The sequence below is a fragment of the Equus przewalskii genome, chromosome 13 (assembly GCF_037783145.1).
Source record: "Equus przewalskii isolate Varuska chromosome 13, EquPr2, whole genome shotgun sequence".
NCBI lineage: Eukaryota > Metazoa > Chordata > Mammalia > Perissodactyla > Equidae > Equus > Equus przewalskii.
In genome coordinates this window covers 92,494,701-92,518,411 of record NC_091843.1, presented here as the reverse complement: position 1 = coordinate 92,518,411, position 23,711 = coordinate 92,494,701, and the positions used below count along the sequence as shown (strand labels likewise).

The 23,711-nt window shown below is 63.2% G+C and overlaps 1 protein-coding gene across 26 annotated transcripts in view; it reads left to right on the top strand.

Moving 5' to 3' along the window:
- The window catches only part of OBSCN (obscurin, cytoskeletal calmodulin and titin-interacting RhoGEF), a 154,010-nt gene extending 134,280 nt beyond the window's left edge, over positions 1–19,730 (top strand). For 21 of the 26 annotated variants that reach the window (XM_070569985.1, XM_070569987.1, XM_070569984.1 and 18 more), the window contains 26 exons: positions 5,836–6,033; positions 6,995–7,094; positions 7,413–7,534; positions 8,029–8,141; positions 8,287–8,455; positions 8,629–8,707; positions 9,084–9,284; positions 9,959–10,019; positions 10,508–10,585; positions 10,932–11,104; positions 11,246–11,272; positions 11,978–12,130; positions 12,226–12,271; positions 12,406–12,483; positions 12,803–14,804; positions 15,441–15,521; positions 15,813–15,923; positions 16,062–16,229; positions 16,940–17,062; positions 17,275–17,445; positions 17,700–17,784; positions 18,080–18,319; positions 18,546–18,769; positions 18,907–18,982; positions 19,169–19,318; positions 19,439–19,730. In XM_070569985.1, the coding sequence (XP_070426086.1) occupies positions 5,836–6,033; positions 6,995–7,094; positions 7,413–7,534; positions 8,029–8,141; positions 8,287–8,455; positions 8,629–8,707; positions 9,084–9,284; positions 9,959–10,019; positions 10,508–10,585; positions 10,932–11,104; positions 11,246–11,272; positions 11,978–12,130; positions 12,226–12,271; positions 12,406–12,483; positions 12,803–14,804; positions 15,441–15,521; positions 15,813–15,923; positions 16,062–16,229; positions 16,940–17,062; positions 17,275–17,445; positions 17,700–17,784; positions 18,080–18,319; positions 18,546–18,769; positions 18,907–18,982; positions 19,169–19,318; positions 19,439–19,616 (5,207 nt within the window). In that variant the 3' untranslated portion in view covers positions 19,617–19,730. Of the gene's footprint in view, positions 1–220; positions 2,122–2,141; positions 3,883–5,835; positions 6,034–6,994; positions 7,095–7,412; positions 7,535–8,028; positions 8,142–8,286; positions 8,456–8,628; positions 8,708–9,083; positions 9,285–9,958; positions 10,020–10,507; positions 10,586–10,931; positions 11,105–11,245; positions 11,273–11,977; positions 12,131–12,225; positions 12,272–12,405; positions 12,484–12,802; positions 14,805–15,440; positions 15,522–15,812; positions 15,924–16,061; positions 16,230–16,939; positions 17,063–17,274; positions 17,446–17,699; positions 17,785–18,079; positions 18,320–18,545; positions 18,770–18,906; positions 18,983–19,168; positions 19,319–19,438 lie in introns of those variants that run through there. The other 5 variants (XM_070569992.1, XM_070569990.1, XM_070569989.1 and 2 more) reach the window with 3 other exon arrangements.
- Positions 19,731–23,711: the final 3,981 nt, after the last annotated feature.

Sequence of the window (23,711 nt, the reverse complement as noted above, 5' to 3'; positions counted from 1 at the left end):
GCTAATCTTCCTCACCAAAAAAACGTTGGGAGGCAAAAAAGACTGGTTTCCTAAGGCCAGATGACTGGGAAGCTCCAGAATCAGGAACTTCTTAGTTCCCCGTGGGCCTAAGACCTCTTAAAGGGGCCTGGAGTTGGCCATGTTGCTGGAGAGTCGCATCTTCAGACATTTGATGAGATCCTGGGTTAACCCTTCCTTGACTTCCTCCCTTGTCCCCCAGAGTAGGTCACCACTCCACAACAGATGGGGCTGCCTGGAGCAGCAATGAGAACCCCATCCCTGGAGGATGAACTATGCCAGAGCCTTACACAGATCAGCTCTTCATTTCACCCACGAGGGGAGCATTGTTATTATCTGGATCTTATGATAACGAAACGGAGGAGCAGAGAGGGGGCCAGGCAGCCCCATTGGGAGGCTCCAGAAAGGACTCATGCCTACAGGAAGCTGAACCAGATGACTCACAGGCAGCCTGAAGTCCAGTCTATTCCGGGCTTAAGGAGCTAGCAACTCTCACCCCACAAGGGCAAGTGTACCCCCTCAGCTTGGGGAATGAACAGAGACACCTGGCCGGCACTGCATCCCCCACAAGGGCACACAATACAGTGAAAGGCTCTGGGGAGCAGGGGTGTTAGAAGGAAATGGCCTGGAGGGAGACCCCTGCCACATGGCAGCCCCATGTGCGGTGCCAGTGGCCTCAGAGCAGGATGCCTGCATGCCCTCCCGGGGGAAGCAGTGAGCCCAGCAAGGGGAGGCATTTAGGAGAGTGATCTAGCTGCCCCGTTCCACTCAACTCGCCATCTTGCCTCGGCAAATTGGGCAGCATGAGGCCAGCAGGTGGGGACTGGCACAGGTTCCAGTGATGGGCAGGCTCCGACCCAGGGGCAAGCCTAGTGCCCCTGACCCTGGGTGTGAGCAGGAAGGCAGGCCTGTCGTCTTAAGCAGGCCATGTTTCCAAGCCTCAGCTTTCCCATCAGCTAAATGGGGTATAATGTTTCCCCTTTACCAAGGGGAGCCAGGGGAGGCAGGATCTATAACTGCTGTGCACCCCAAGGCGTGGCCATTCCTGGGAGTAGCTGCTCCTTGAGGAGCCCTGAGTCAGACAGTAGCAAAGCTGAATGAGAGAGACAACACCTTAGTCACGGTGGGCAGCTGGTGACTGCACCAAGTTGTCACCACACACATGCCAGGTCCCTCTGCCTGAGCCCGAGAGGAAACGCAGTCCCAGGGCCCCGGGGAGCTGTCTGTGACTCAGTGTGCTCCTGCTCCCTGTCTGTCACTCACTTCACCCTCAGCGAGTTTTGTGCCTTTTTCAGCCTCATTGTCCACACCTGTAAAAGGGGGTCAGCCCCATCCCCAGGGTTGCTGCGAGTCCCCAGCCAGCGCCCAGTGCTCACCCATGTGCCCCAGGCCTTGAGTTCTGCCTCCTTATCCCCTTCCTCGCCTCCCATTTTGGGAGACAGGCCCAGGAAGGGGAAGGGCTTGTCAGAGCTCACACGGCCCGTGACGGCCAAGCCACGCCAGAGCCAGGCATCCTTGTCAGGCCTCACACCCCCAGATGGAGGGGCCAGGAGCACAGGCTGCAGGCCGGGGCTCTGACCACCCTCCTGTACCTGAACCCGCGGCCTCGTCTATCCATCCTGTCCCTAACTGAGGACCGCTGAGATGCTGCCTCCCCACCAGAGCTTGCTGGGGCCCCCCCACTCATGACACAAAGCACAAAGCACTGGAGGGATGGACAAGGAGGGCCAGGTAGCCACGTCCCTGCACCCCGCCTGTCAGCTCTGTGAGAGGGCTGTGTCTCCAAGATGGGAGGAAGGGGGACTGGTACCCAGGGACACTGCAGACCAGGTTTGGCCTGGGCTGGGGTCCTGTGTGGTGCGTGTGGCCCCCTGACACCTCACCTCTTGTCTTGAGGCCCGTGCCCGAGCCGAGGCTGGCAGGCGGGCTCATGCCGTGCTCCCTGGTTCTCTGGCTGCGGCCGTGCAGGCCGACTTCACGCACACAGGAGTGTCCTCCCGCAGCCTTGCTGTTTGCTTGTGCACTAACCCGCCCCTCGCACTGGCCCCGCATGTGCTGGTGGCGCGGGCGCCGGGCGAGGCTGTGGGCCCTGTGCCCACCTCCTCTCGGCCCTCTCCCCACAGAGAGGAGACCATCACCACCGTGGTGAAGAGCCCCCGCGGCCCACGCCGGTCACCCAGCAGGTCCCCCTCCCGCTCGCCTTCCCGCCGCCCTGCCAGCCCGCCCAGGCCAGGCCTCTTGGCCCCTGAGCCGCTGCGCTCGCCGGGGGCCGGGCAGCCCCGCAGGCCCGAGGCGGGGCCAGGCTGGAGGCCCACTGTGCCCACGCTGTATGTGACGGAGCCCGAGGCCCACACGCCGGCCGCCCCCAGGGCCGCTGGGCCCCAGCCCCAGTGGGTGGAGGTCGAGGAGACCATCGAGGTCCAAGTAAAGAAGACGGGCCGAAGGGGTGCGTCTCCCGCCAGAGAGGTGCCCGGCAGCTCCGCACGGCTTCTCTTCACACTGCCTGGCAGGACCCCCGGAGGGGACCCCAACACAAACAACTCCAACAACAAGCTGCTGCCTCAGGAGCCCCCAGCCCAGGGCAGGACCACAGTCCATGTTGGGGAGCCCCTGGTCTTCCACGTGGATGCCGAGCTGGAGACCCCTGAGCTGTCCCCTCCCCGGGCGGATGGAGAGGAGGGCCCCCTGGAGGAGGAGGAAGGGGGAAGTGCTAGCCTGATGGAGGAGCCCCAGGACACTGAGGACCTTCGGGGCCGTGACCCCAAGATCCTGGCACACGACGGCCGCGTGCTGACGCTGGCCGACCTGGAGGATTACGTGCCCCAGGAAGGGGAGACCTTCGGCTGTGGCGGCCCGGTGCCCAGCGCCTCTGACGACCCACCCTGTGAGGTCGCGGTGCTCCAGAGAGAGATCAACGAGCCGACCGTGGGGCGGCCCGTCCTGCTCAATGTGGGGCGCCCCCCGCGCCCCCGAGGCCCACTTGGTTTGCTCAGCCACAGGGTCGGGCCCCGGGACGTGTCTTCATCGGGGTCACAGGAGCTTGGCCCTGCAGGCGTCTCCTTCTGCGTGCAGGAGGCCCGGGCTGGGGACGCTGCATCCTGGAAGCCATCCTTCTTCACCCAGGTCCAGCGGTCTGCGGACCGTGGGCAGAGCAGCTTCAAAACGGAGGTTTCTACCCAGACGGTCAGCTTCGGGACTGTGGGCGAGACAGTCACCCTGCACATCCACCCAGATGGGGATGAGGCCTCCGGCCCCTCCCAGGGCTGAGGCCCTGAACATCATGGGCTCTGTGGCCCCAGGTTTAGACGAGGGGCTCGCTGGGCCAGGACACCCTTGACGCAGCTGTGTGGTTGCACGGGAAGCCCGCGCCCCTCGCATCCGTGTGCTCTTGACCCCTGGCTCTCTGACAGCTCGGGGCTTCAGCTGCCCTCCCTCCCTGCCCCGGGCACTTCCTACCTCACGGGACTGGGTCTTGCCCTGTGGACCTTCATGCATCGGTAATCTCGCAAGTACCAAAGTCACTCCGAGAGCGCCGGCCTGAGCCACCCTCAGAGCCTCCGGGCTCTGGACACGGAGCGAGACTTGGGCATCGGTCCTGCTCCATTCCCAAGGTGGCAGCTGCCCCAGCTCCCACCCCAGTCCCAGTGGCCAGGCCAGCACAGCCCTGCCCTCTCCCAGGCTGGGGCCTGCTCTCCCTCTTGGTGGGGGGCTTTCCCCCGGCCACATCTTACCCATGAACATTGTTCTTGGCTTCCTGGAGGCCTGGGTGGGGCCCAGCTCTGCAGACCCTCCTGGGTGGGCAGGGTCTGTGTGTGGGAAGCAGCCCGTCGGTCGGTCCGGATGATAATAAACTGGTTCCCTGCACTGCCTTTGTCCTGCTTTCTTGCTTCTCTGCCCGGTGGCTCTGGCAACTCAGGCAGGAGAGCCCTCCAGGCCTGGCCCTGGGGATGCACCACTGGGCAGTCCAGGCCTCCTCCATGGGCAACCCTTGGTGGCACCCAGCAGCAGCCCGCAGGTCCTGGCCCATCTTAGGGTCCTTGGGTGGAGGTGTGACTGCTCACTGGTCCAGCTTGCTGGCACGCAGGCTGTGGGGTGGTCGCAGGTACACATGGTGGGACCAAGGCAGTTTACAGTGGTTGCTGCCAGCCTGCTGGGGACTGAGCAGGCATTCCTGTCCCCCCTGTGTAGCAGGGCCATTGTCAGGTAAGATGTGGGGGGTTGTGATGCATTGGGGATCCTGCTGACCTCCTTGGAGTAGGGAAGGAGAGAATGGGAGTCCCAATGCCAGAGAATGGTAGCCCCAGTGCCAGAGAGGGCAAACAGACCACAGCCCAGGGGGTTTCTTCTCTAGCCTAGGGGCCTGAGGACAGAAGAGGGAGGTCCTGGGGCAGAGAGGCTCAGGCAGGGGAGGTTCAGGCAGGGGAGGCTCAGGCAGGGGAGGTTCAGGAAGGGGAGGCTCAGGCATGGGAGGTTCAGGCAGGGGAGGCCCTGGGGCAGGGGAGGCCCTGGGGCAGGGGAGGCTCAGGCAGGGGAGGCTCAGGCACAGGAGGTCCTGGGGCAGGGGAGGCTCAGGAAGGGGAGGTTCAGGAAGGGGAGGCCCTGGGGCAGGGGAGGCTCAGGGAGGGGAGGTTCAGGCAGGGGAGGTTCAGGAAGGGGAGGCTCAGGAAGGGGAAGCTCAGGCACGGGAGGTTCAGGCAGGGGAGGCCCTGGGGCAGGGGAGGCTCAGGAAGGGGAGGTTCAGGAAGGGGAGGCCCTGGGGCAGGGGAGGCTCAGGAAGGGGAGGTTCAGGAAGGGGAGGCCCTGGGGCAGGGGAGGCTCAGGGAGGGGAGGTTCAGGCAGGGGAGCTTCAGGAAGGGGAGGTCCTGAGGCAGGGGAGGCTCAGGCAGGGGAGGCCCTGAGGCAGGGGAGGCTCAGGCAGGGAGGCCCTGAGGCAGGGGAGGCTCAGGCAGGGGAGGTCCTGAGGCAGGGGAGGCTCAGGCAGGGGAGGTCCTGAGGCAGGGGAGGCTCAGGCAGGGGAGGCTCAGGCAGGGAACCTGCTGGGAGGGGAGGCTCAGGGAGGGGTGGGGCTCAGGCAGGGGACCTGCTAGGAGGGAAGGACATGGTTGGGCCACAGAGGCCTGGCAGCCAGGCGGAGGAGGGGGCTACACTGGGGTGCTGAAGACTGGGAGCCGAGACACAGAGGGTCTGATGCTTCCCACAGTGGGCCATGTGGGAGGCAGGGCAGGGGCCAGGTGAGGGCGTGCTGGCCTGGGCTGTGGAGGTGGTGGGGAGAAAGCTGCTGGGCGGGGACAGGGGTTGCTCTGGCAGGGCAGGAAGGGGGTCCACCCCGCTCCAATCCCCTGGCCCCTGACTCTGCATCAGGCTGTTGCCAGGCTTCCCTAGAGTGTGGAGCTGGGGCCACTGGGCCTGGGCAGCCCAGTACCCTGGGGTCTGGGGTGGGCTGGGGGGAGGGGGCAGCCCTAGGATGAAGGGATAGAAGGAGCTGAGACAGGGCAGACCCTGGCGGAGGGCGGGTGTCCAGGCCCAGCTGCCCCTCGAGGAGACAGTGTTCTCCCAAAGGCATCTGGGCGCCCGCCTGGAGGTGACTGGGTCCTGAGCTCACTGCCTCCAGTTTTCCCTCCCTGGCACCATGCCTGCGTCCCCTCCTCTCTCAGGACTTCCACCTCTGGCACCTCCAGAGCTGAGTGGGTGGGCGGGGCGGTGGGTGGGAGCGGTAGCCCAGAGCAGCTCACCTGGGCAGTCTCTGAGGACTGGGATAGAGTTGACCCCCTCCCCAGGCCCAGGTCACCCCTACACTCTGACCCACCTCTCCCACAGATGCTGCTGTCCCACCCCCAGCTGCCCTGGAACAGGCAGACCAGGAGATCACATCTGTCCAGGGAATACTGGTGTGCCCCGAGGCTGTGGGACCCTCTGCAGGGGACCATGCTGGTCCAGGCCCTGGCCCTGGGGGGCCACCGGAGCTCCAGGAGGCTGGCCCCCCACCCCCAGGCATGGAGGCTGCAGACACATCTGGTGAGGCCCAGTGGCGGGCTAACTGCAAAGTGCCCTCTGCTCCCAGACCACCCACCGGTGCTGACCGCAGTCTTGGTCACCCTGGGCGTCCTTCCCGTGGGGGTAAACTGGCAGAGCCCTCGGGACCCCAGCATCCCGATGGCTCCATGCACTGGGGACCCTGGGCAAGGCCCACTCCTTGCTCATACTCAGTCTCCCCATCTGTGAAACTAGACAAAGGAGTGGGTTCTGGGAGGTTCTTAGCCTCAGCACATCTGTCCTGGGAGCCAGAGGCCTCCTGTGGTCAGCCCTCAGCAGACAGTCTGGGCACCCTGTGCTCCTGGGGAGGTCGGGGGGAAGGGGGAGGAAAATCAGAAGGGGAAGGAGGGAAAGGAGAGGGAGGAAAGAAGAGAGGAGGAGGAGGAAGAGGAGATGGAGGAGGAGGATGAGAAGGAGAAAGAGGAGAGCAAGAGGGGGAGGAGGAGAGGGCGGGGGATGAGGAGGAGGGAAGAGGGGGAGGAGGGGAGGGCGGGGGATGAGGAGGAGGGAAGAGGGGGAGGAGGGGAGGAGGAAAAGGACCAGGAGGAGGAGAGTAGGAGGGGAGCAGGAAGCAGAGGTATAGAGTTTTGCTCCAGAGAGATGAGACCCAGAGATGCTGCGAGGCTCCTGCACCTCATTGTAGGGATGGCGGGGGCCTTGTGGCCAGCCCGGCAGTGGGGAGCCTCAGGGCTGGTGCTCCTGGCCTAGGCACTAGGACAGGAAGGTGCCGGGGCTTCTGGGCTCTGCAGGGAGGTCGAGGGGGCCGAGGTACGCATGTGCAGCTGGAGTCCCGCAGTTTCGGGGCATAGACCCTGCGCCCCTGCTCTGCCTGTGTGCCCACCCTCTGGGCCCTGGAAGGTGACACGGGGCACATCGTGGGGCACAGCCCCCAACCTCACCCCCTTAAGTTTGTGTGTCACTTAAGTCTCTTGCCTCCCACTAGCCGAGCCCCCTCTGAAGGTGCCGGAGCCCCTCCCTGACGCGGGCCTGGAGCAGGACTCAGGGGCCCATGGTGCAGCCCAGGAACGCATTGTGCCCATCCGGTAACCTCCCTGGCGTGTTAGGTGGGGGTAGCCCATGAGGGGACATCCCGGGGGCAGGGCAGAGCCCACCAGTTCTGCCCACGGGGACAGCAAGAGTAAGGGGTCCTGGCACCCCAGGACGTTCCTTGTCAGCCCCACCCTGAGCCCAAGGGCAGGGCAGTGAGGAGAGGCTGCCCTCAGGGTGATGGGTGTGGGAGGAACCCCTCCTCCCCCAGGGCTGGGGCCCAGTCTGTACATCCCTTCCAAAGTGGTCAGGGACCCCAACTTATCAGAAATGGAGGGGCGGGCCGACAGCTCACCCTGCCCCAACCACCCCAGGATGGAGGGCACAGTCTGGCCTGGGGCAGGCGCCGCAGAGCTCTGGGATGTCCACAGTCACGTGTTCACGGAGACCACGCACCGGACATACGTGTATCAGACCAGCGACGCCGGTGCCACAAGTAGGCAGGGGCCCAGTGGGTTACGCATGCCCCTGGGCTGGGAGGACATTTGCAGGGTGGGGCCTTTGAGGCCACGCTGCACCTCTGAGCCCTGCTTGGCTGGGAGCCCACTGCCCTGTCTGTGTGTCCCCGCAGTGGGCACCACTCGGAGGGGAGGGGGCAGCAGGAACTGGACGTCCGGGGCCCTTCCCAGCCCAGTTAGCATCTCTGGTGCGCTGTCCACGGAGATCAAGGTCGGAGCAGGAGAGACAGTGGTTGGATGGAAAGAAGCACTTCCCGACTGCCAGGGGCCTGGGTTGAGTGAGGAGGGGTCGCCTTCACTTGGGAGGCAGGTGGGGTATCTCAGGTCTCGCTGCCCCCTCAGGGCACCAGGACAGCCAGGGGCGATGCCTGCCCACTCAGGTCTCAGTGATCGTGACCGCAGGCTGGCTGAGGTGGGCTGGCCAGGGGCGTGCGACCCGGCCCCTCCCCACTGCTCCCTCCTGCACCCCCAGGGCCCCCGTCCATGCAGGTAACCATCGAGGACGTGCAGGCACAGAGAGGCGGCACCGCGCAGTTTCAGGCGGTCATCGAGGGCAGCCCACAGCCCACGGTGACCTGGTACAAGGTAGGGACTGGCGGGGGGTGGGGGCCCTGTGCCAGAGGAGGGAGTGTGAAACCCCCATGGGACACGTACTCACTGAAGCACTGGGTGGGCCACGGTGCCTGGGCCCCCAGGTTGGGCTGATGGCCACTGCACCCCATACCTCCAGGACAGCACCCAGCTGGCAGACGACACCCGGCTCAGCCAGCAGCAGGAAGGGACTACATATTCCCTGGTGCTGAGGGACGTGGCCCAGCAGGACGCCGGTGTCTACACCTGCCTGGCCCGAAATGCTGGCGGCCAGGTTCTGTGCAAGGCGGAGTTGCTGGTCCATGGGGGTAAGTCCGGGACCCCTCCCAGGCCCTGTCTCAGTTCGACGCGGGCTTGGGGATCCCACGGCCCCCAAGGGCACAGGCACAGGCAGCTGCCCCCGCGGACACTAGAGTTGGGGATAGAGGTACCGGGTGGTCACACCCGCCTATGCTGTCGGCTTCCCCCTTCCTGACCACAGGGGCTGAGCCGGACTCAGAGAAGCGAAGCTCCCGGAGGAGACTGCACTCCTTCTACGAGGTCAAGGAGGAGATCGGAAGGTATCACCCCCAATCCCGCCCTAGGAGCCCCCCAGCTCTGCACTCCCAACCCTCGCCCCCTGGAGTCCCCGCTTTGGAGTCCCCGACCCGGCAGCCCCCAGTTCCCCCGCCACGCAGATCCCCCGCCTCTGGGGACCCAACTCCCAGAACCCCGACCCCCAAGCTCCTGCCTCCCCGGAAATCCCGTCTGCCAGGAACCCCCCACCGGACCCAGTATCTGGGTACCGATACCCCGGGGCCCGGGTCCCTCTAGAGCCGCGACGCCCAGTAGCGCCCTTTCTCCAGAGTACCCTCTTACTCCCGGAATCCCCACCCCCGGGAGCCCCGCCCCAGCGCGTCCAGCGTGGGCGTCCAGCATGGGCTCCCGTCCTCCCAGGGGCGTGTTTGGCTTCGTGAAGAGGGTGCAGCACAAGGGCAACCAGATGTCATTCGCTGCCAAGTTCATCCCCCTGCGGAGCAGGACGCGAGCCCAGGCGTACCGCGAGCGGGACGTCCTGGCCATGCTGAGCCACCCTCTGGTCACGGCGCTGCTGGACCAGTTTGAGACGCGCAAGACCCTGATCCTTGTCCTGGAGCTGTATCCCGCCCTGGGCGCCAGGGTGCGAGGAGGGGCGTGTGCCCCGGGCGGGCAGGGGTCCAGAGGGCCGCGTGGGGCCTGCGGTTCTGGTGTCCCCGGGCCTGGCTTCCCACGTTCCGTTATGACGCTGCCTGTCTGACTACCCCGGACACGGCGCCGTCCTCCTCCTTCTAGTTCATCCTCCCTCGGGCCAGGAATTTGGGCAGGGCCTCTTCCAGGCAGTCCCAGACATGTCTCGGCAGGCCCCTAGTGTGCTCTCCCTGCTCTCTCCAGCAGGGAGGTCGGACTTTTTAGTGACTGCTCCTGGCCCCAAGTGCTAGGGCTTCCCAGGCTGCCCACCCGGGCTCCAGCAAGGGGCACATGCCCTACCCCATCCACTCTGGGTCACGCCCAGCTGAGGCGCTCTGGGTGTCATGTGCTCGCCACACCCCACCTCCCCAGTCAGCATCCCCAGCCAGGAGGGGGTGTGGGAGGTGGGCGCTGTGCAGAGAGGAGAAGACGGCTCTGTTCCCATTCTGCCGCAGCCCACTGGCCTCAGCCCTTCTCCTCCGGGTCCCTGTCTCTCCCACCCTCCCCAGCATGGTCCCCCACCCCCATCCCGAGATAAGACTCACCCCCCGTGTGTGGGGCCGGCTGGTTCCAGACCCCAGAGCTTTCCTTGACCGGAGCCCCAGGTGCTCGGCTGAGGAGCTGCTGGACCGCCTGTTCAAGAAGAGTGTGGTGACGGAGGCCGAGGTGACCTTGCCGCTGGAGCCACAGGCCTCCCGCTGCCCCCTGCCCAGACCACATGTCCCTGCAGAACCCCTCCCCCCACCAGATGCTCCCCAGCTCAGAGACCTTCTGGGGCTCCCCAGGGCCTCACCAGGTGTGGCAGCTCCTGTCTGGCTCTCAAAACCCTTCCCGGTGGCCAGGCTCACCACTGCCCCCTCCCAGACGGCCCTGGCCAGCGGGCCAGCCACGACCCACTCCTGAGACGCCACCCTTCCTGCTGTGCTTAGGCAGCTCCATACACCCATGCCGGCCCCCACCTTGGGGCCCAGAGGACTCCCTGGCCTTGGGGGACATGGGGGCTTGGGAGGCTTTGCACTAACCTGCCCCTTGGGACCGTCCCAGGCTCAGATCTGGAGGGAAGGAGAGGCGGTGTAGTGGCAGCGGGGTGGGGAGGGGAGCGGAGCGGGAGGTCCAGGCTGGCTCTCTCACCTGAGCACCAGCCTTTGCTGCAGGTCAAGGTCTACATCCAGCAGCTGGTGGAAGGGCTGCAGTACCTGCACAGCCAGGGCATCCTCCACCTAGACATAAAGGTACTTGCCCCCATGCCCCCAGAGCCTGGGGAGGGGCAGGTGGGACCCTAGGGCCTGCAGGCTGAGAAGGCACAGACCACGACTTCCAGCCTCCCTGTTAGGGCTTGCTTACCTCTGGGGACAGGGAGCTCACTATCCTAGAAGCCCCTTCAGGTGGGGTGTGGTTCTGATGGAGCAGAGATCACCTCCAAATGGCACTGAAACTTGCCCCTGGGGCTGCCCACTGCTCCACACTGGGCTCACCATCAGCGTGGGACAGACCCCTGAGTGCCCCCCCTCCACCGGCAGCCCTGGGAGTCACCTCCTTAGTGCTTGGCCTCATCCACTCCCCGACTCTTCCCGACAGCCCCCCAACATCCTGATGGTGCATCCTGCCCGGGAAGACATTAAAATCTGCGACTTTGGCTTTGCCCAAAAAATCACCCCAGCAGAGCCGCAGTACAGCAAGTATGGCTGCCCTGAGTTCGTGTCGCCCGAGATCATCCAGCAAACCCCCGTGAGCAAGGCCTCTGACATCTGGTGAGTGTGTGGGTCCCAGGGACGCGGCCCCCGCACTGTCTCCCACTCCCTCTCCTCCCTCAGTTCTCGGGCCCACCCTGCTCACCCCCCGCCTGCGGGCCGGGCCTGGGGTGACTCACGGCTGTGGTTTTGTTCCCGCAGGGCCATGGGGGTCATCTCCTACCTCAGGTGAGCAGACCCCTGCCCCTGTCAGCCGCATCGTCTGAAGCCAACCCCAGACCCCTCCCCAGCAGGCCCACAGGAGGCCACGCGCACTGCTGGCCACTCCCCAGATCAGAGACCTGAGACCCAAGGGGCAGCTATTCTGGGGACAGGCAGTGGGCCAACTCTGATAAGAGGTTTCTGCAGTGCTTTTCACACACACCCTGTCCCAGAGGAGCTCTGTGGCAGCATGAGGCAGAGCACTGAGCCGTTTCCCTAAAGGGTCTGGATGGTTTGTCCAGAGCCCCCTCCTAACAGGCACTGCTGCCCTGAGGACTCTGCTGCTGTAGACTGAGCTTGGATCTCCTCTACAGGCTGAGCCTGGATCCCACCTCAGGCTAAGGCTGGGTTCCTACTCCACACTGACCCTCGGTCCCTGTCCCAGGCTGAGCCTGGATCCCACCTCAGGCTAAGGCAGGTGGGCACCCTAGGCTGACCCTTGACTTCTATCCCAGGTCAAGCCCAGATCCTCACCCAAGCCTGAGCCTGGATCTCTAGGCAAATCTGAAACACTTGCTAGGATTCTCAGGGCCGGATGGGAGTAATGCTAAGGTCATCCCTAGTCAGACCACCATCCCTATGAGACCCAGCACTGCCTGTCCTGGTGACCTGCCCCCATGGACCCAGAAATATGGGGCCACGTCTGAAGGTGACCCACGTCTGTGCTTTCAGCCTGACTTGCTCATCTCCATTTGCTGGCGAGAGTGACCGAGCCACCCTCCTGAATGTGCTGGAGGGGCGGGTGTCCTGGAGCAGCCCAGTGGCTGCCCACCTCAGCCAGGATGCCCAGGACTTTATCAAGGCTGCCCTGCAGAGGGCCCCAGAGTGAGTGCAGACTCCCTTCGCCTGCCCGGGGTCCTCATCGCCTGCCCGGGGACCAGGTGACCCCTGGCCTGACCCCGGCCTTCCTCTCCCTGCAGGGCTCGCCCCAGTGCCACCAAGTGCCTGGCCCACCCCTGGTTCCTGGTGAGTAGGCTGCGCCTGGGGCAGGCCTGGCGCACAGGGAGGGAAACTGAGGCCAAGGGGGGCGGGGGATCTGTCTGGGCCAAAGGGCGCATCCGGCTCTCCCCTCGACGTGGCTTTTCCCCTGGGCCCCCCAGAAGTCCGTGCCGGCCGAGGAGGCCCACTTCATCAACACCAAGCAGCTGAAGTTCCTCCTGGCCCGCAGCCGGTGGCAGGTGAGCCGAGCTGCGCTGAGCTGGTGCTAGGGAGGAGGGGCTGGAGACCCCGAGGGTTGGCCCTGCGCCCCGCGGGCCCGGGAGAGCGGGAAGCCGGGCTGGGCGTGCTTTGCGCGGGTTGGGCTCTCGCTGAGCCGTCGGGAGGGACGAACTGCGTGCGCCAGGCGAGTCCCAGGGGCGAGCGCACAGAAAGGCGGTGCCCTGGGGAGGGCGGGGCTTGTGACCCCGTCCCCGACCCCGCCTCCGTAGTCGCCCGTCTGGGCCCCTGGAGCCGCGAGGGCGGCGGCAGCGGCTGACGCCCTGTTCCCCGCACCCCCAGCGCTCCCTGATGAGCTACAAGTCCATCCTGGTGATGCGCTCCATCCCCGAGCTGCTGCAGGGCCCGCCGGACAGCCCGTCCCTCGGGGTGGCCCGGCACCTGCGCGGCGACGCCAGCGCCTCCTCCAGCAGCTCTTCCTCCTCCTCGGACAACGAGTTGGCGCCCTTCGCCCGGGCCAAGTCGCTGCCGCCCTCCCCGGTGACCCACTCCCCGCTGCTGCACCCCCGGGGCTTCCTGCGGCCGTCGGCCAGCCTACCCGAGGAGGCCGAAACCAGCCCGCCCGCCGCGGCCGCGCCCCCCGCCCCCTCGCCCCGGGGCGCCGAGCCGCCCGCCGCCTCGGGCTGCGTGCCCCGGCAGAGCGTCATCCGCAGCCTGTTCTACCAGCAGGCGGGCGAGGGCGCGGAGCGCGGGGCCCTGGCCGCGGGCGGCAGGCGGCACCCGGCCCGGCGGCGGCACCTGCTCAAGGGCGGCTACTTCGCCAGCGCCCTGCCCGGTCTGCGCGAGCCGCTGCTGGAGCACCGCGCGCTGGAGGAGGCGGCGGCCCGGGAGGAGCAGGCCGTGCTGATGGCCAAAGTGCCCTCCTTCGAGACCGCCCTGCGGCTGCCGGGCACCAGCGCCAGAGGGGCGCCCGGCCGCAGCCGCTCCCTGGACCTCGACTTGCCGCAAGGCGTTAGTTCCTCTGCTGAGGCCTGCCTGAAGGGGCAGTGTCCCACCCCCGCGGCCTCGGTCCTCCCTGTGTCCCCAGGGGAGAGTTCACCCCAAGGGGTCGCAGGATCCAGGGAGACAGAGCATCCAGAGGGGTCCCCACAGGGACTGAGACTGTTTCCGTCTACCAGTGGTGAAGTGGCTGGTGTTCAGCAAGAGGGGTTGTCCCAGGACAGCTGTGGGGGGCAGCAGGAGCCTTTCTTTCACCCCCAGTGCAGTCCTGCCCCCCAGGAGGGCTGCAAGCCCCCTCCAGCTGTTGTACCGCAAACTCCTGGCTCCTTCCCTCCAGGGCCGGGCCCAGACGCCCTCTCCGCACCCCGAAGCCCCTGCCTCTCGAGGGAACCCCAGGGCCCCCCATCCCCAGCCCAAGCAAGCCCCCAGCCAGGCTCTAAAAGGGGGCTGGAGGACACCCCTCTCACTGGGAGACCCAGCTCCCCTGGCTCTGTAGGGCCAGCCTCCCCAGTGAGCTCCGAGCCTGGCCTCACCCTGGATGCTGAGGACCAGGAGGCAGAGGGCCTCTCTGACTCTGAGCCCAGCCCACCGCGGCCTCAGGAGCAGGCGACCACCCGAAAGTTCTCCCTGGGGCAGCATGGGGGCTATGCGGGTGTGGCAGGCTATGGCACCTTTGCCTTTGGTGGGGACGCAGGGGGCATGCTGGGGCAGGGCCCCCTATGGGCCAGGATGGCCTGGGCCACCTCTCAGTCCTCGGAGGAGCAGGATGAGGCGGGGGCCAGCGCAGCACCCCCACCTGAGGGTAGCGAGGCTCCCCCGAGGGCCTCCCCGGAGCTCACCTCCTGGGACGACTTGGGTGGGGGCTCCCAAGTGTCACTTGTGCAGATCCGGGACCTGTCAGGGGACTCGGAAGCCGCTGACACTGTGTCCCTGGACATCTCGGAGGTGGAGCCCGCCTACCTCAACCTGTCCGACCTGTATGACATCAAGTATCTTCCATTCGAGTTCATGATCTTCAGGAAGGTCCCCAAGCCAGAGCGGCCGCCCTCCCCTGAGTCTGAGGCTGGGGAGGAGCTGGCGGAGTTCCCGGAGGCCGCGTGGCCCTGGCCTGGCACGCTGGGCCCGTCAGCCAGCCTGGAGATTACTGAGGAGCCAGAGACCATGGAGGCCCTGCTGGGGGAGGCTGCTGGCAGCCGGAAGCGCAAGTGGTCACCTCCCTCCAGGGGCTTCTTCCACTTCCCCGGGAAGCATGTGCGGCTGGAAGAGCCCGTGGAGCTGGGTCTGCGCCGGAGGGTGAGGGCCTCGGTGGCCCACATCTCCCGCCTCCTGAGGGGCAGGCCTGAAGGTGACTCCCCCTACCCCCTCCGCCCCCACCCCAGGTCTGGGCACATCCAGGTGCCTTGGGGCGCCTTGCCCCTCCCTTGCGCAGGAGCACTCCTGACGCAGGAATCCCCCTTGGAGTCCCCCCACCGCCCTCCCCCTGCCCTGGCACACACGATCCTCTGTTCCCAAGGTCACCTTCTGGGCCTAGACCCCTCCCCACGTGCATCTGCGACCAGCCTCGGGACCTAACACAGGGAGGCCTGGTTACCACCCTGCCCCTGCCCCTGCCCCTGCAGAGATGGGAACTGCGCCAGCCCTCCCTGATGGTTGACCCCTGGGCCCTCCCTGACCCAGAGCCCTTGGCCAGGCCTCCCGAGGCACCTGTGGTCCCTGAGCTGCCAGCCTTACTTGCCCCAGGTGTCCGTGCCTAACGAGTTGATCTGACGGGGTAGGGAGGGGTGCTCCTCACTGCAGACTTAGCTCCAGTTTCCAACAAAACCCCCAGGATTTGGGCTTTTCTGCCACCTGGCAATCTGGACAGCAGGCTGTGGAGGGCCCTGGAGTGTTGCTCCCATGCTCCTGGCGGCAGTGCCAGGCTGCTGGCCGCTGGAGGGGCTAGCCCCTTGTGTGACCTCTCATGGCCCTGTCCTCCCTGCAGGTCCCGAGAAGGAGAGTCCTCCCCGGAAGAAGGCAGGCCTGGCTTCTTTCCGGCTGTCAGGCCTGAAGAGCAGGGACCGAGGTGACTGCATCACCCAGGGGACCTGGCTGTAGGGGAGGGAGCCCCTCCTCAGTGTCCAGACCAGCAGGGCGGGCAAGCTCACACCCACGGGGGCCCCATCCCAGACAGGTGCCTCTGGCACCCCAGCTATTGAGGCTGAGCTGTCCTGGAGGTCTTCCTGGGGGAGGCAGTGGTGTTGAAGATGAACTAGGTTGGGGTGGGGCTCATCTCCATTGTCCCCACTGTGGGGTCTAGCCCACGCTCTTGGGCTGGGGGTCACTTCTGAAGGCTCACCTCATCTCCCTTCGCCAGCACCATCATTCCTAAGGGAGCTTGTGGACGAAACGGTGGTCCTGGGCCAGTCTGTGACTCTTGCCTGCCAGGTGTCGGCCCAGCCAGCTGCACAGGCCACCTGGAGTAAAGGTGAGGAGCCGTCCTGGGCTGGGGGTGCTTGTGGAGGGCACCGCTCTCAATGTACAGAGGGAACCCGAGGCCCAGGGGAGGGGCACAGGGCCGTGGGTACTTGGGGCTGCTCCCTAGGCCCACTCTGTCCCGCTGTAGATGGGGCCGTCCTGGAGGGCAGCAGCCGCCTCCTCATCTCCTCCACACTCAAGAACTTCCAGCTGCTGACTATCCTGGTGGTGACGGCCGAGGACCTGGGTCTGTATACCTGCAGCGTGAGCAACCCGCTGGGCACAGCGGCCACCTCAGCCACGCTCCGGAAGGCAGGTGAGTGGGCCGCACTGGGCCCTTTCCGTGGGACGGGGAGAGCAGTCATGGGTGTCTGTTGCCTCCACTTGGAGGTTTCCACCAGGCCCGTCGAGGCTGTGGGGGGCGGCCTGAACTGGCTCTGCACCCCAGGATCCCTGGGTGAGGAAGCAGGAGGTAGGGTGAGCCGGCCGGCCGGGCCCTCTCTCTGATCCCTCTGCCTGACTCCCGGCCTCATGCTTCCCATGGTGCCTCCCACCCGTCCCTTGAGCAGACGCCAGAGGAGGTTGTATCTTTACTACAGTCAAGCCGTGACCTCGAAACACAGTGCTGGGTGTTTCTGGGGGAGCCAAGCTGGGGGCTGTGGGCCTAGCTCTTGGACTCCTGATCCCCAGGGGGCCCGGCAAAGCTGAGCAGCCAGGACAGGCCCCTCTCACCTGGGCAGGGGGCTGTGAACGAGGGCCACTCCATGACTTTCTGGGCAGGCAGCAGTGGGAGGGAGGCCTGGTGAGGTCAGAGGCAGATACCTCCTGCGCCCCCGCCAGGTGAGGCACGGGGACCCTCCTGCCATCAGCGCTGGAAAGGGACCCCTGAGTGAAGGGGGCCAGGGGAGGGTGGGCTCAGGGCCTGGCAGCAGAGTGCAGGAGGGTGGGGCAGGCTGGCCAGGGCTCAGAGCTGCTTCGGGTGGCCCCTGGGAGCCTGCATCCGACCCCTGACCACGGGCCCTGCAGAGCTCCCCTCGTCCTCCCCACGGCCGGACATCGGGGAGGTGTACGCGGACAGGGTGCTGTTGGTCTGGAAGCCTGTGGAGTCGTACGGCCCCGTGACCTACATTGTGCAGTGCAGCCTGGAAGGTAGGGCCGCCCCCCTGCCCTCCCGTCCTGGCGGCCCCGGGGTCAGTGGCGGGGAGCAGTGGGGAAGTGCCAGCCTGGTGGGGGCCCTGGACCCCATCAGGGAATCACCCGGCCCCTCTGCATCCCTGGGCGGCTGCCCTGGGGGCGGGGTCTCTCCACCCAACTCCGGTGGGCAGGCCTCGGGCTGAATCACACCCGCTCCCTGTGGCCAGGTGGCAGCTGGAGCACGCTGGCCTCAGATGTCTTCGACTGCTGCTACCTCACCAGCAAGCTTTCTCGGGGCGGCCTGTACGCCTTCCGGACGGCCTGTGTCAGCAAGGCGGGCATGGGCCCCTACAGCAGCCCCTCGGACCAGGTCCTCCTTGGGGGGCCCAGCCACCTGGGTGAGCACTCTGCAGGGCCTGGCGGGGCAGCAGGGGCCCTCGGAGGTTGCCTGCCTCGACACCGCGCAGGTGGCCAGTACCCGCTCAGGACAATTTGTTCTGTGTGCTGTGTCCCCGCCCCCAAATGGTTGAGGAACAGGTCCAGTGTGTGGGGTCAAAGAGGGGACCTCGTCAGGGCGCCTGGGAAGGGGTGATGGGAGACAAGGTGGGGTAGCTGGGGCTGCAGGCCCCCGTCACCAGCTTCCCTTCCACAGCCTCTGAGGAGGAGAGCGGCCCTGCCACGCCAGCCCAGCCCCTCCCCAGCACACAGACCTTCGCCTTCCAGACACAGATCCGAAGGTGGGGCCTCGGGGACAGTGGGTGGGCGGTGCCGTGGCCTCCCCGCCCCCTAGCTCTTCCAGCTCCCACCCCAGCCTCAGCTACTCCATCTGCAAGCACGGCTCACCTCCCCTGATGCTTGCTTCAGAGCATCTGCGCCCCCTCCCAGAAAGTTCCGGTCCCCTCCCTCCGGGCTTCCTCCTGGCTGTTCGCAGAATGGGAGGACGGGCGGGAGCTGCGGGAGAGCAGTGGGGAGCTGCATGGGCTGGCAGGGCGGGAGGGGTCCACACGAACCTGGCCGGTGCTTCGTCGCCAGGGGCCGCTTCAGCGTGGTGCGCCAGTGTCGGGAGAAGGCCAGCGGCCGCGCGCTGGCCGCCAAGATCGTGCCCTACCGCCCCGAGGACAGAACGGCCGTGCTGCGCGAATACGAGGCCCTCAAGAGCCTGCGCCACCCGCATCTGGCCCAGCTTCAGGCCGCCTACCTCAGCCCCCGGCACCTGGTCCTCATCTTGGAGCTGTGCTCCGGGCCGGAGCTGCTCCCCTGCCTGGCCGAGAGGTGAGGGGCGGCCCGGCGGGACGAGGGGCGCAGGGCGGGGCAGTGTGCATCGCAGCCCCGGCTCCACCGGCCCGCCCGCATAGGGGCGCTCAACAAGGCTCGGCGCCCCTCCCTAACCGGCTGGGACGGCTGGTGACCCCGAGCCCCCTCTGCGGTGGACAGAGTCCCCTCCCAACGTGCTGCCTCCTGACCCCTCTGCTTGGTCTGAACCGCCCTCTGCTGCCAGGACCTCCTACTCGGAATCGGAGGTGAAGGACTACCTGTGGCAGATGCTGAGTGCCGCCCAGTACCTGCACGGCCAGCGCATCTTGCATCTGGACCTCAGGTCCGAGAACATGATCGTCACCGAGTACAACCTGCTCAAAGTGGTCGATTTCGGCAACGCCCAGAGCCTCGCCGAGGAGAGGGTCCTGCCCTCGGAGGGGTTCAAGGACTACATGGAGACCATGGGTGAGCGTGGCGCAGCCCTGGGCGGGACCTGGGGGAGGGGTGGGCCAAGAGCAAGCCCCTCCCCGAGTCCTGCCTCCCGCCCCGTTCCACTGCAGACACACTCAGCCACTCACCGGGGCCCCTCTTGTGCCCCCCAGCTCCGGAGCTCCTGGAGGGCCAGGGGGCGGTCCCGCAGACGGACGTCTGGGCCATAGGCGTGACGGCCTTCATCATGTGAGTCCTCTGGGTGAGAGGGCAGGCCTGGGATCCATCGAGAGTGATCCCAGAGCCCCGTGTCCCCCATCCATCGAGAGTGACCTCAGAGTCCCCGTGTCCCTCATCCAACGAGGGTCACCACTGAATCGCCCGTGTCCCCCATTCATCTGAGGGTGATTTGAGTCCTCTGATCTTCACCCACAGGCTGAGCGCCGAGTACCCGGTGAGCAGCGAGGGGATGCGCGACCTGCAAAAGGGCCTGCGCAAGGGGCTCATCCGGCTGGGCCGCTGCTACGCGGGCCTGTCCGGGGGCGCAGTGGCCTTCCTCCGGAGCACTCTGTGCGCCCACCCCTGGTAAGGCGGCTCTGCCCCGCCCCCTGCCCGCGCGTCCCGCCCACTTCGCCCCACCCGTCCCTCCTGACCCGCCCGGGCCCAGCTTCCGGAGCGTGGCTGACGCCCCCTCCTGTGCTCCAGGGGCCGGCCGTGTGCGTCCAGCTGCCTGCAGTGCCCGTGGCTGACCGAGGAGGGCCCGGCCGGCTCCCAGCCCGCGGCCGTGACCTTCCCCACCACGCGTCTGCGCGCCTTCGTGCGCGAGCGCGAGAAGAGGCGGGCGCTGCTGTACAAGAAGCACCACCTGGCCCAGGCGCGCTGAGGCCTGGCCCTGCCGGCTGGGGTGTGGTCGGGCCGCCCTGCTGGGCCACCCCTCAGCCTCCCCTCTAGGACTCGCTCCCTGTGCCCAGACACACCAATAAAGAGCAGAACTGGATGAGTCATCTGTTTCGTTGTTTTGTTTGGGGGAGGGAGGAGGTAAGGGTCCTGCTGTATTCCTAGGGGCCGCCAGGCAGCAGAACTGCCCTTCCTTGTGGGCCGGTGGACTGAAGGGTCCGGCTTCGTGGGGTGGAGCAGCCGGAGCCTGTCAAGGCAGCCTCACTTTCGGTGACCAGTTCATCCTGGCTTTCAAACGGAGGCCCCTTTAGCCCCAGGCAAAGTGGGACAGTCAGTCCCCAGCCTCACCCACACGCCGGCCTCTGAGGCACTTCCACTGGGGCTCCTGGTGCTCCAAGGTGTGAGGATGGAAAACCCATAGCCTGGCTCCCACAGTCACCTCCCTGGCCTGGCATGGCCTCCAGGACCAGCCACAGCTGCCCTTTCTGGGTCTGAGGCAGAAGGAGCCTGTGACTGACCAGCCAGGCCACCCAGAGAGTGGGGAGAGGTGGACTATGAATTTCAGGAGGCACCAAGAAGCTGCTCAAGGAGCCTGAACCTGAGTCCCGACTCCCCAACCACCTCCCACAGATGATCCGGCTGCTGTCCTCACAAGGGAAACCCCACTTAGGAAGAGTGTGTGGTTCTGAAGTTGCGTGAGCATAAACTGCCTTGTTTCATGTCGACTGGCTCTGATGCTATTTGACATTAGGAGTGGTGTCCCACCAACACCAGTGCTGCCTCTGGGACGAGCGCGCTGTGTGCAGGGACCACCCTGAGCCCTCTGCTAGGAGTCCCTCACAGGGCACTGCCACTCCTGTTCAGACACACGGTAGCACCCGGAGTCTCAGCCCTTGTGGTGCCCTGTGGGCACCTGCGTCTGAGCCCACGCCTTCCTCTCCATCATGTGCTCACCCAGCCCCTGCCAGCCGTGTCCACACCAAACCTGGCTCTGTGAGCCGGGACCCAGGGAGACTTCCAGCTCCTTATCTCCGGAGGCTGCATTTCTTTAGTAACCTCCTGTGCCGTGCGCTAAGATGACGTGTCCTTGCCCAGGCCTGTTCACACCAAATTTTGCAGGTTCGGCCCAGATCCGACCCTGGCACGTTGAGTGGCGCTTGACCGCACAGAGGCAGCCCCCTCTGTGAGCTCAGGCGCTCAGCTTTCCCGGTCCGTGCTGGGGCTGGCCTTGCTTCTCTGCAAGCCCGGCTGTCCTGGTGTGTTCTGCCTCTCCCTCTGTGCCAGTGCTATTTGGGGAATGGCAGTGCCCCCCCCCCGCCCCCAGCCCCTCCTGGCATCGTGTGGCCTGGCCTGTGCTGCAGCATCGCTCCCTCCTGCCATGAGCCTCTGCTCCCTTCTCACTCGAGGCGGCCCTTTCCCAGACTGAGCCCTGCCCGCTGAACTGCTCCCCTCTGAAGCCCCTCCATGTGAGTTAGGAGAATTTTACTGGTAGTTTTTTCTAAAGATCAAATCTAATGTACCAAATGTTTTAAACAGTTGTATCATATTTTATTAAATAGTGACTTTTTCAATTAAGCTTTTTATTTTGAGGTCATTGTTGAATCACACACACTTGAAAGAAATAATATGGAGAGAGTCCAGGTACCATTTGCCCAGTTTCCCCAACGGTAGTACCTCCCCAAACGATAGTAACATGGCAACCAGGAACGTGATGCTGAGACAGTCGAGCTACAGACGATTTCTGCCACAAGGACCCTCATGTCACCCTCTTTCACAACCACATTCCCTCCCTTCCCACCGTTAACACTCCTTAACCCTGGCAACCAATATCTGCCTCACGTTTACACACTTTTGTCATTTTAAGAATGTTACAGAAGTGGAGTAATCCTATGCCACCTTTTGAGACTGGCTTTTTTTCACTTGGCATAATTCTCTGGCAGCTCACGGACCTAGTTGTGTGTGTCACTAGTTCACTCCTTCTGTTGGTGAGCAGTGTTCTGTGGTGTGAGTGACCACAATTTGCTTGGCTGTTCACCCACGAAGGACACTTGGGTCGTCCCAGTGTTTGGCTCTTTCAGATAAAGCTGCTGTAAACGTTCGTGTGCAGATTCACGTGTGACTGTCATCTTCGTTACTCCGGGATCCGTGCCCAGGAGTGCCATTGCTGCAAAACGCTGTTCCATCTGCCCTCCGCACACCCCCTGCGGTGGAGTATCTGTTCGTGCCTTTTGCCCGTTTTCTGATTAGACTGCTTGTTTACCTGCTGTTGAGTTTTGAGAGTTCTGTGTACATTCTGGATCCTGGTCTTTCCTCAGATACGTGGTTTACAAATATTTTCTCCCACTTTGTACCTTGTCTTGTTGTCCTTTTTTGAAGTGCAAAAGTTTTAATTTTTAAAAGCATTTTTAATTGTGGTGAAACACACTTAACATAAAGTGCGCCACTTCTAAGTGTCCAGTTCAGTATTGTCAATTACGTGCACATTGTTGTGGAACGGTCACCACCAACCATCTCCAGAGCTGTTTCGTCTTGTAAAACTGAAACTCTGCCCCCGTTGAACAGCTCCCCACCCCCTGTCTCCCCAGCCCCTGGGAACCACGCTTCTACTTTCTGTTTCTATAAGCTTGACTGCTCTAACACCTCATGTAAATGGAGTCGTACTGTATTTATCCTTCTGTGTCTGGCTTGTTTCACTTGGTGTGATGTCCTCCAGGTTCATCCCTGCTGTAGCACGTGTGAGGATTTCCTTCCTTTTTAAGGCTAAATAATATTCCACTGCATGTGTGTACCATATTTTGTTTATTCATTCATCTGTCAAAGGATATTTGGGTTGCTTCCACCTCAAGCAGCTATCGTGAATAATACTGCAATGAATGTGGGCATGCAAATATCTCTTTGAGGTCCTATTTTGAATTCTTTGGAGTATATTTTTGGAAGCGAGGTTTTTGGATAATATGGTAATTCTATTTTTAATTTTTTGAGGACCTGCCATACTGTTTTCCATAGTCGCTGCACCATTTTACATTCCCACTGACAGAGTACAAGGGTTCCCATTTCCCCATGTCCACATCAACACATTATTTTCTATTTTTTTAATAGTGGCCATCCCGATGGGTGTGAGGTGCTATCTTTTTGTGGTTTTGAATTGCATTTCCCTAATGATTAGTGATGTTGAGCATCTTTTCATTTACTTGTTGGTCATTTGTATATCTTCTTCAGAGAAATATCTATTCAAACCCTTTGTCCATTTTGTAGTTGGGTTATTGATTTTCTTGTTGAGTTGTAGGAGTTCTTTATGTATGCTGAACATTGGCCCATTATCAAATATGTGGCTCACAAGTATTTTCTCCCCTTCTGTAGGATGTCTTTTCACTTTGCTGATTTTGTCCTTTGAGGAAAAGAAGTTTTTAGTTTTGATGTGGTCCAATAATTTACTTTGTGAAAAGTTTTTACATTTTATGAAGTCAAATTTATCAACTTTTCTGTTATGGATCATGCTTTTGGTGTCAAGTCTAAGAACTGTGTACTTAGCTCTGTACTTAGATCCTGAGGATTTTTTTCTAAAAACATAATTGTGTATTTATAGTTGTACATTTTGTGTTTAAGGCCACGATCCACTTTGAGTTAATTTCTTTGCATAAGGTGCGATCCTCAGCTTGAGGTTCATTTTCTTTTCTTGCCTGTGGGTGTCCATTTGCTTCAGCACCGTTGTTGAAAAGGCTCTCTTTCCTCCATTGCTTTTGCACCTTTGTCAGAAATTAGTTGGGCATATTTACGTGGGTCTATTTCTGGATTCTCTGTCCTATTCCGTTGATCTACGTGTCTGTTTCTCCATAATACCACACAGATTCAACTACTTTAGCTACGTGGCAACCCTTAATATCAAGTATTAAGAGGTTCCTCCGCATTTATTCTTCTCTTTCAAAATTGTTTAGCTGTTCTAGCTCCTTTCCTTTCCATGTAAATTTTAGAATAATCTTGTCCATCTATATAAAAGTGTGGCTGAGATTTTGGTAAGAATTGTCTTAAACCTTTGTATCAATTTGGGGAGAATTAACATTTTTACTATGTTGAATCTTTT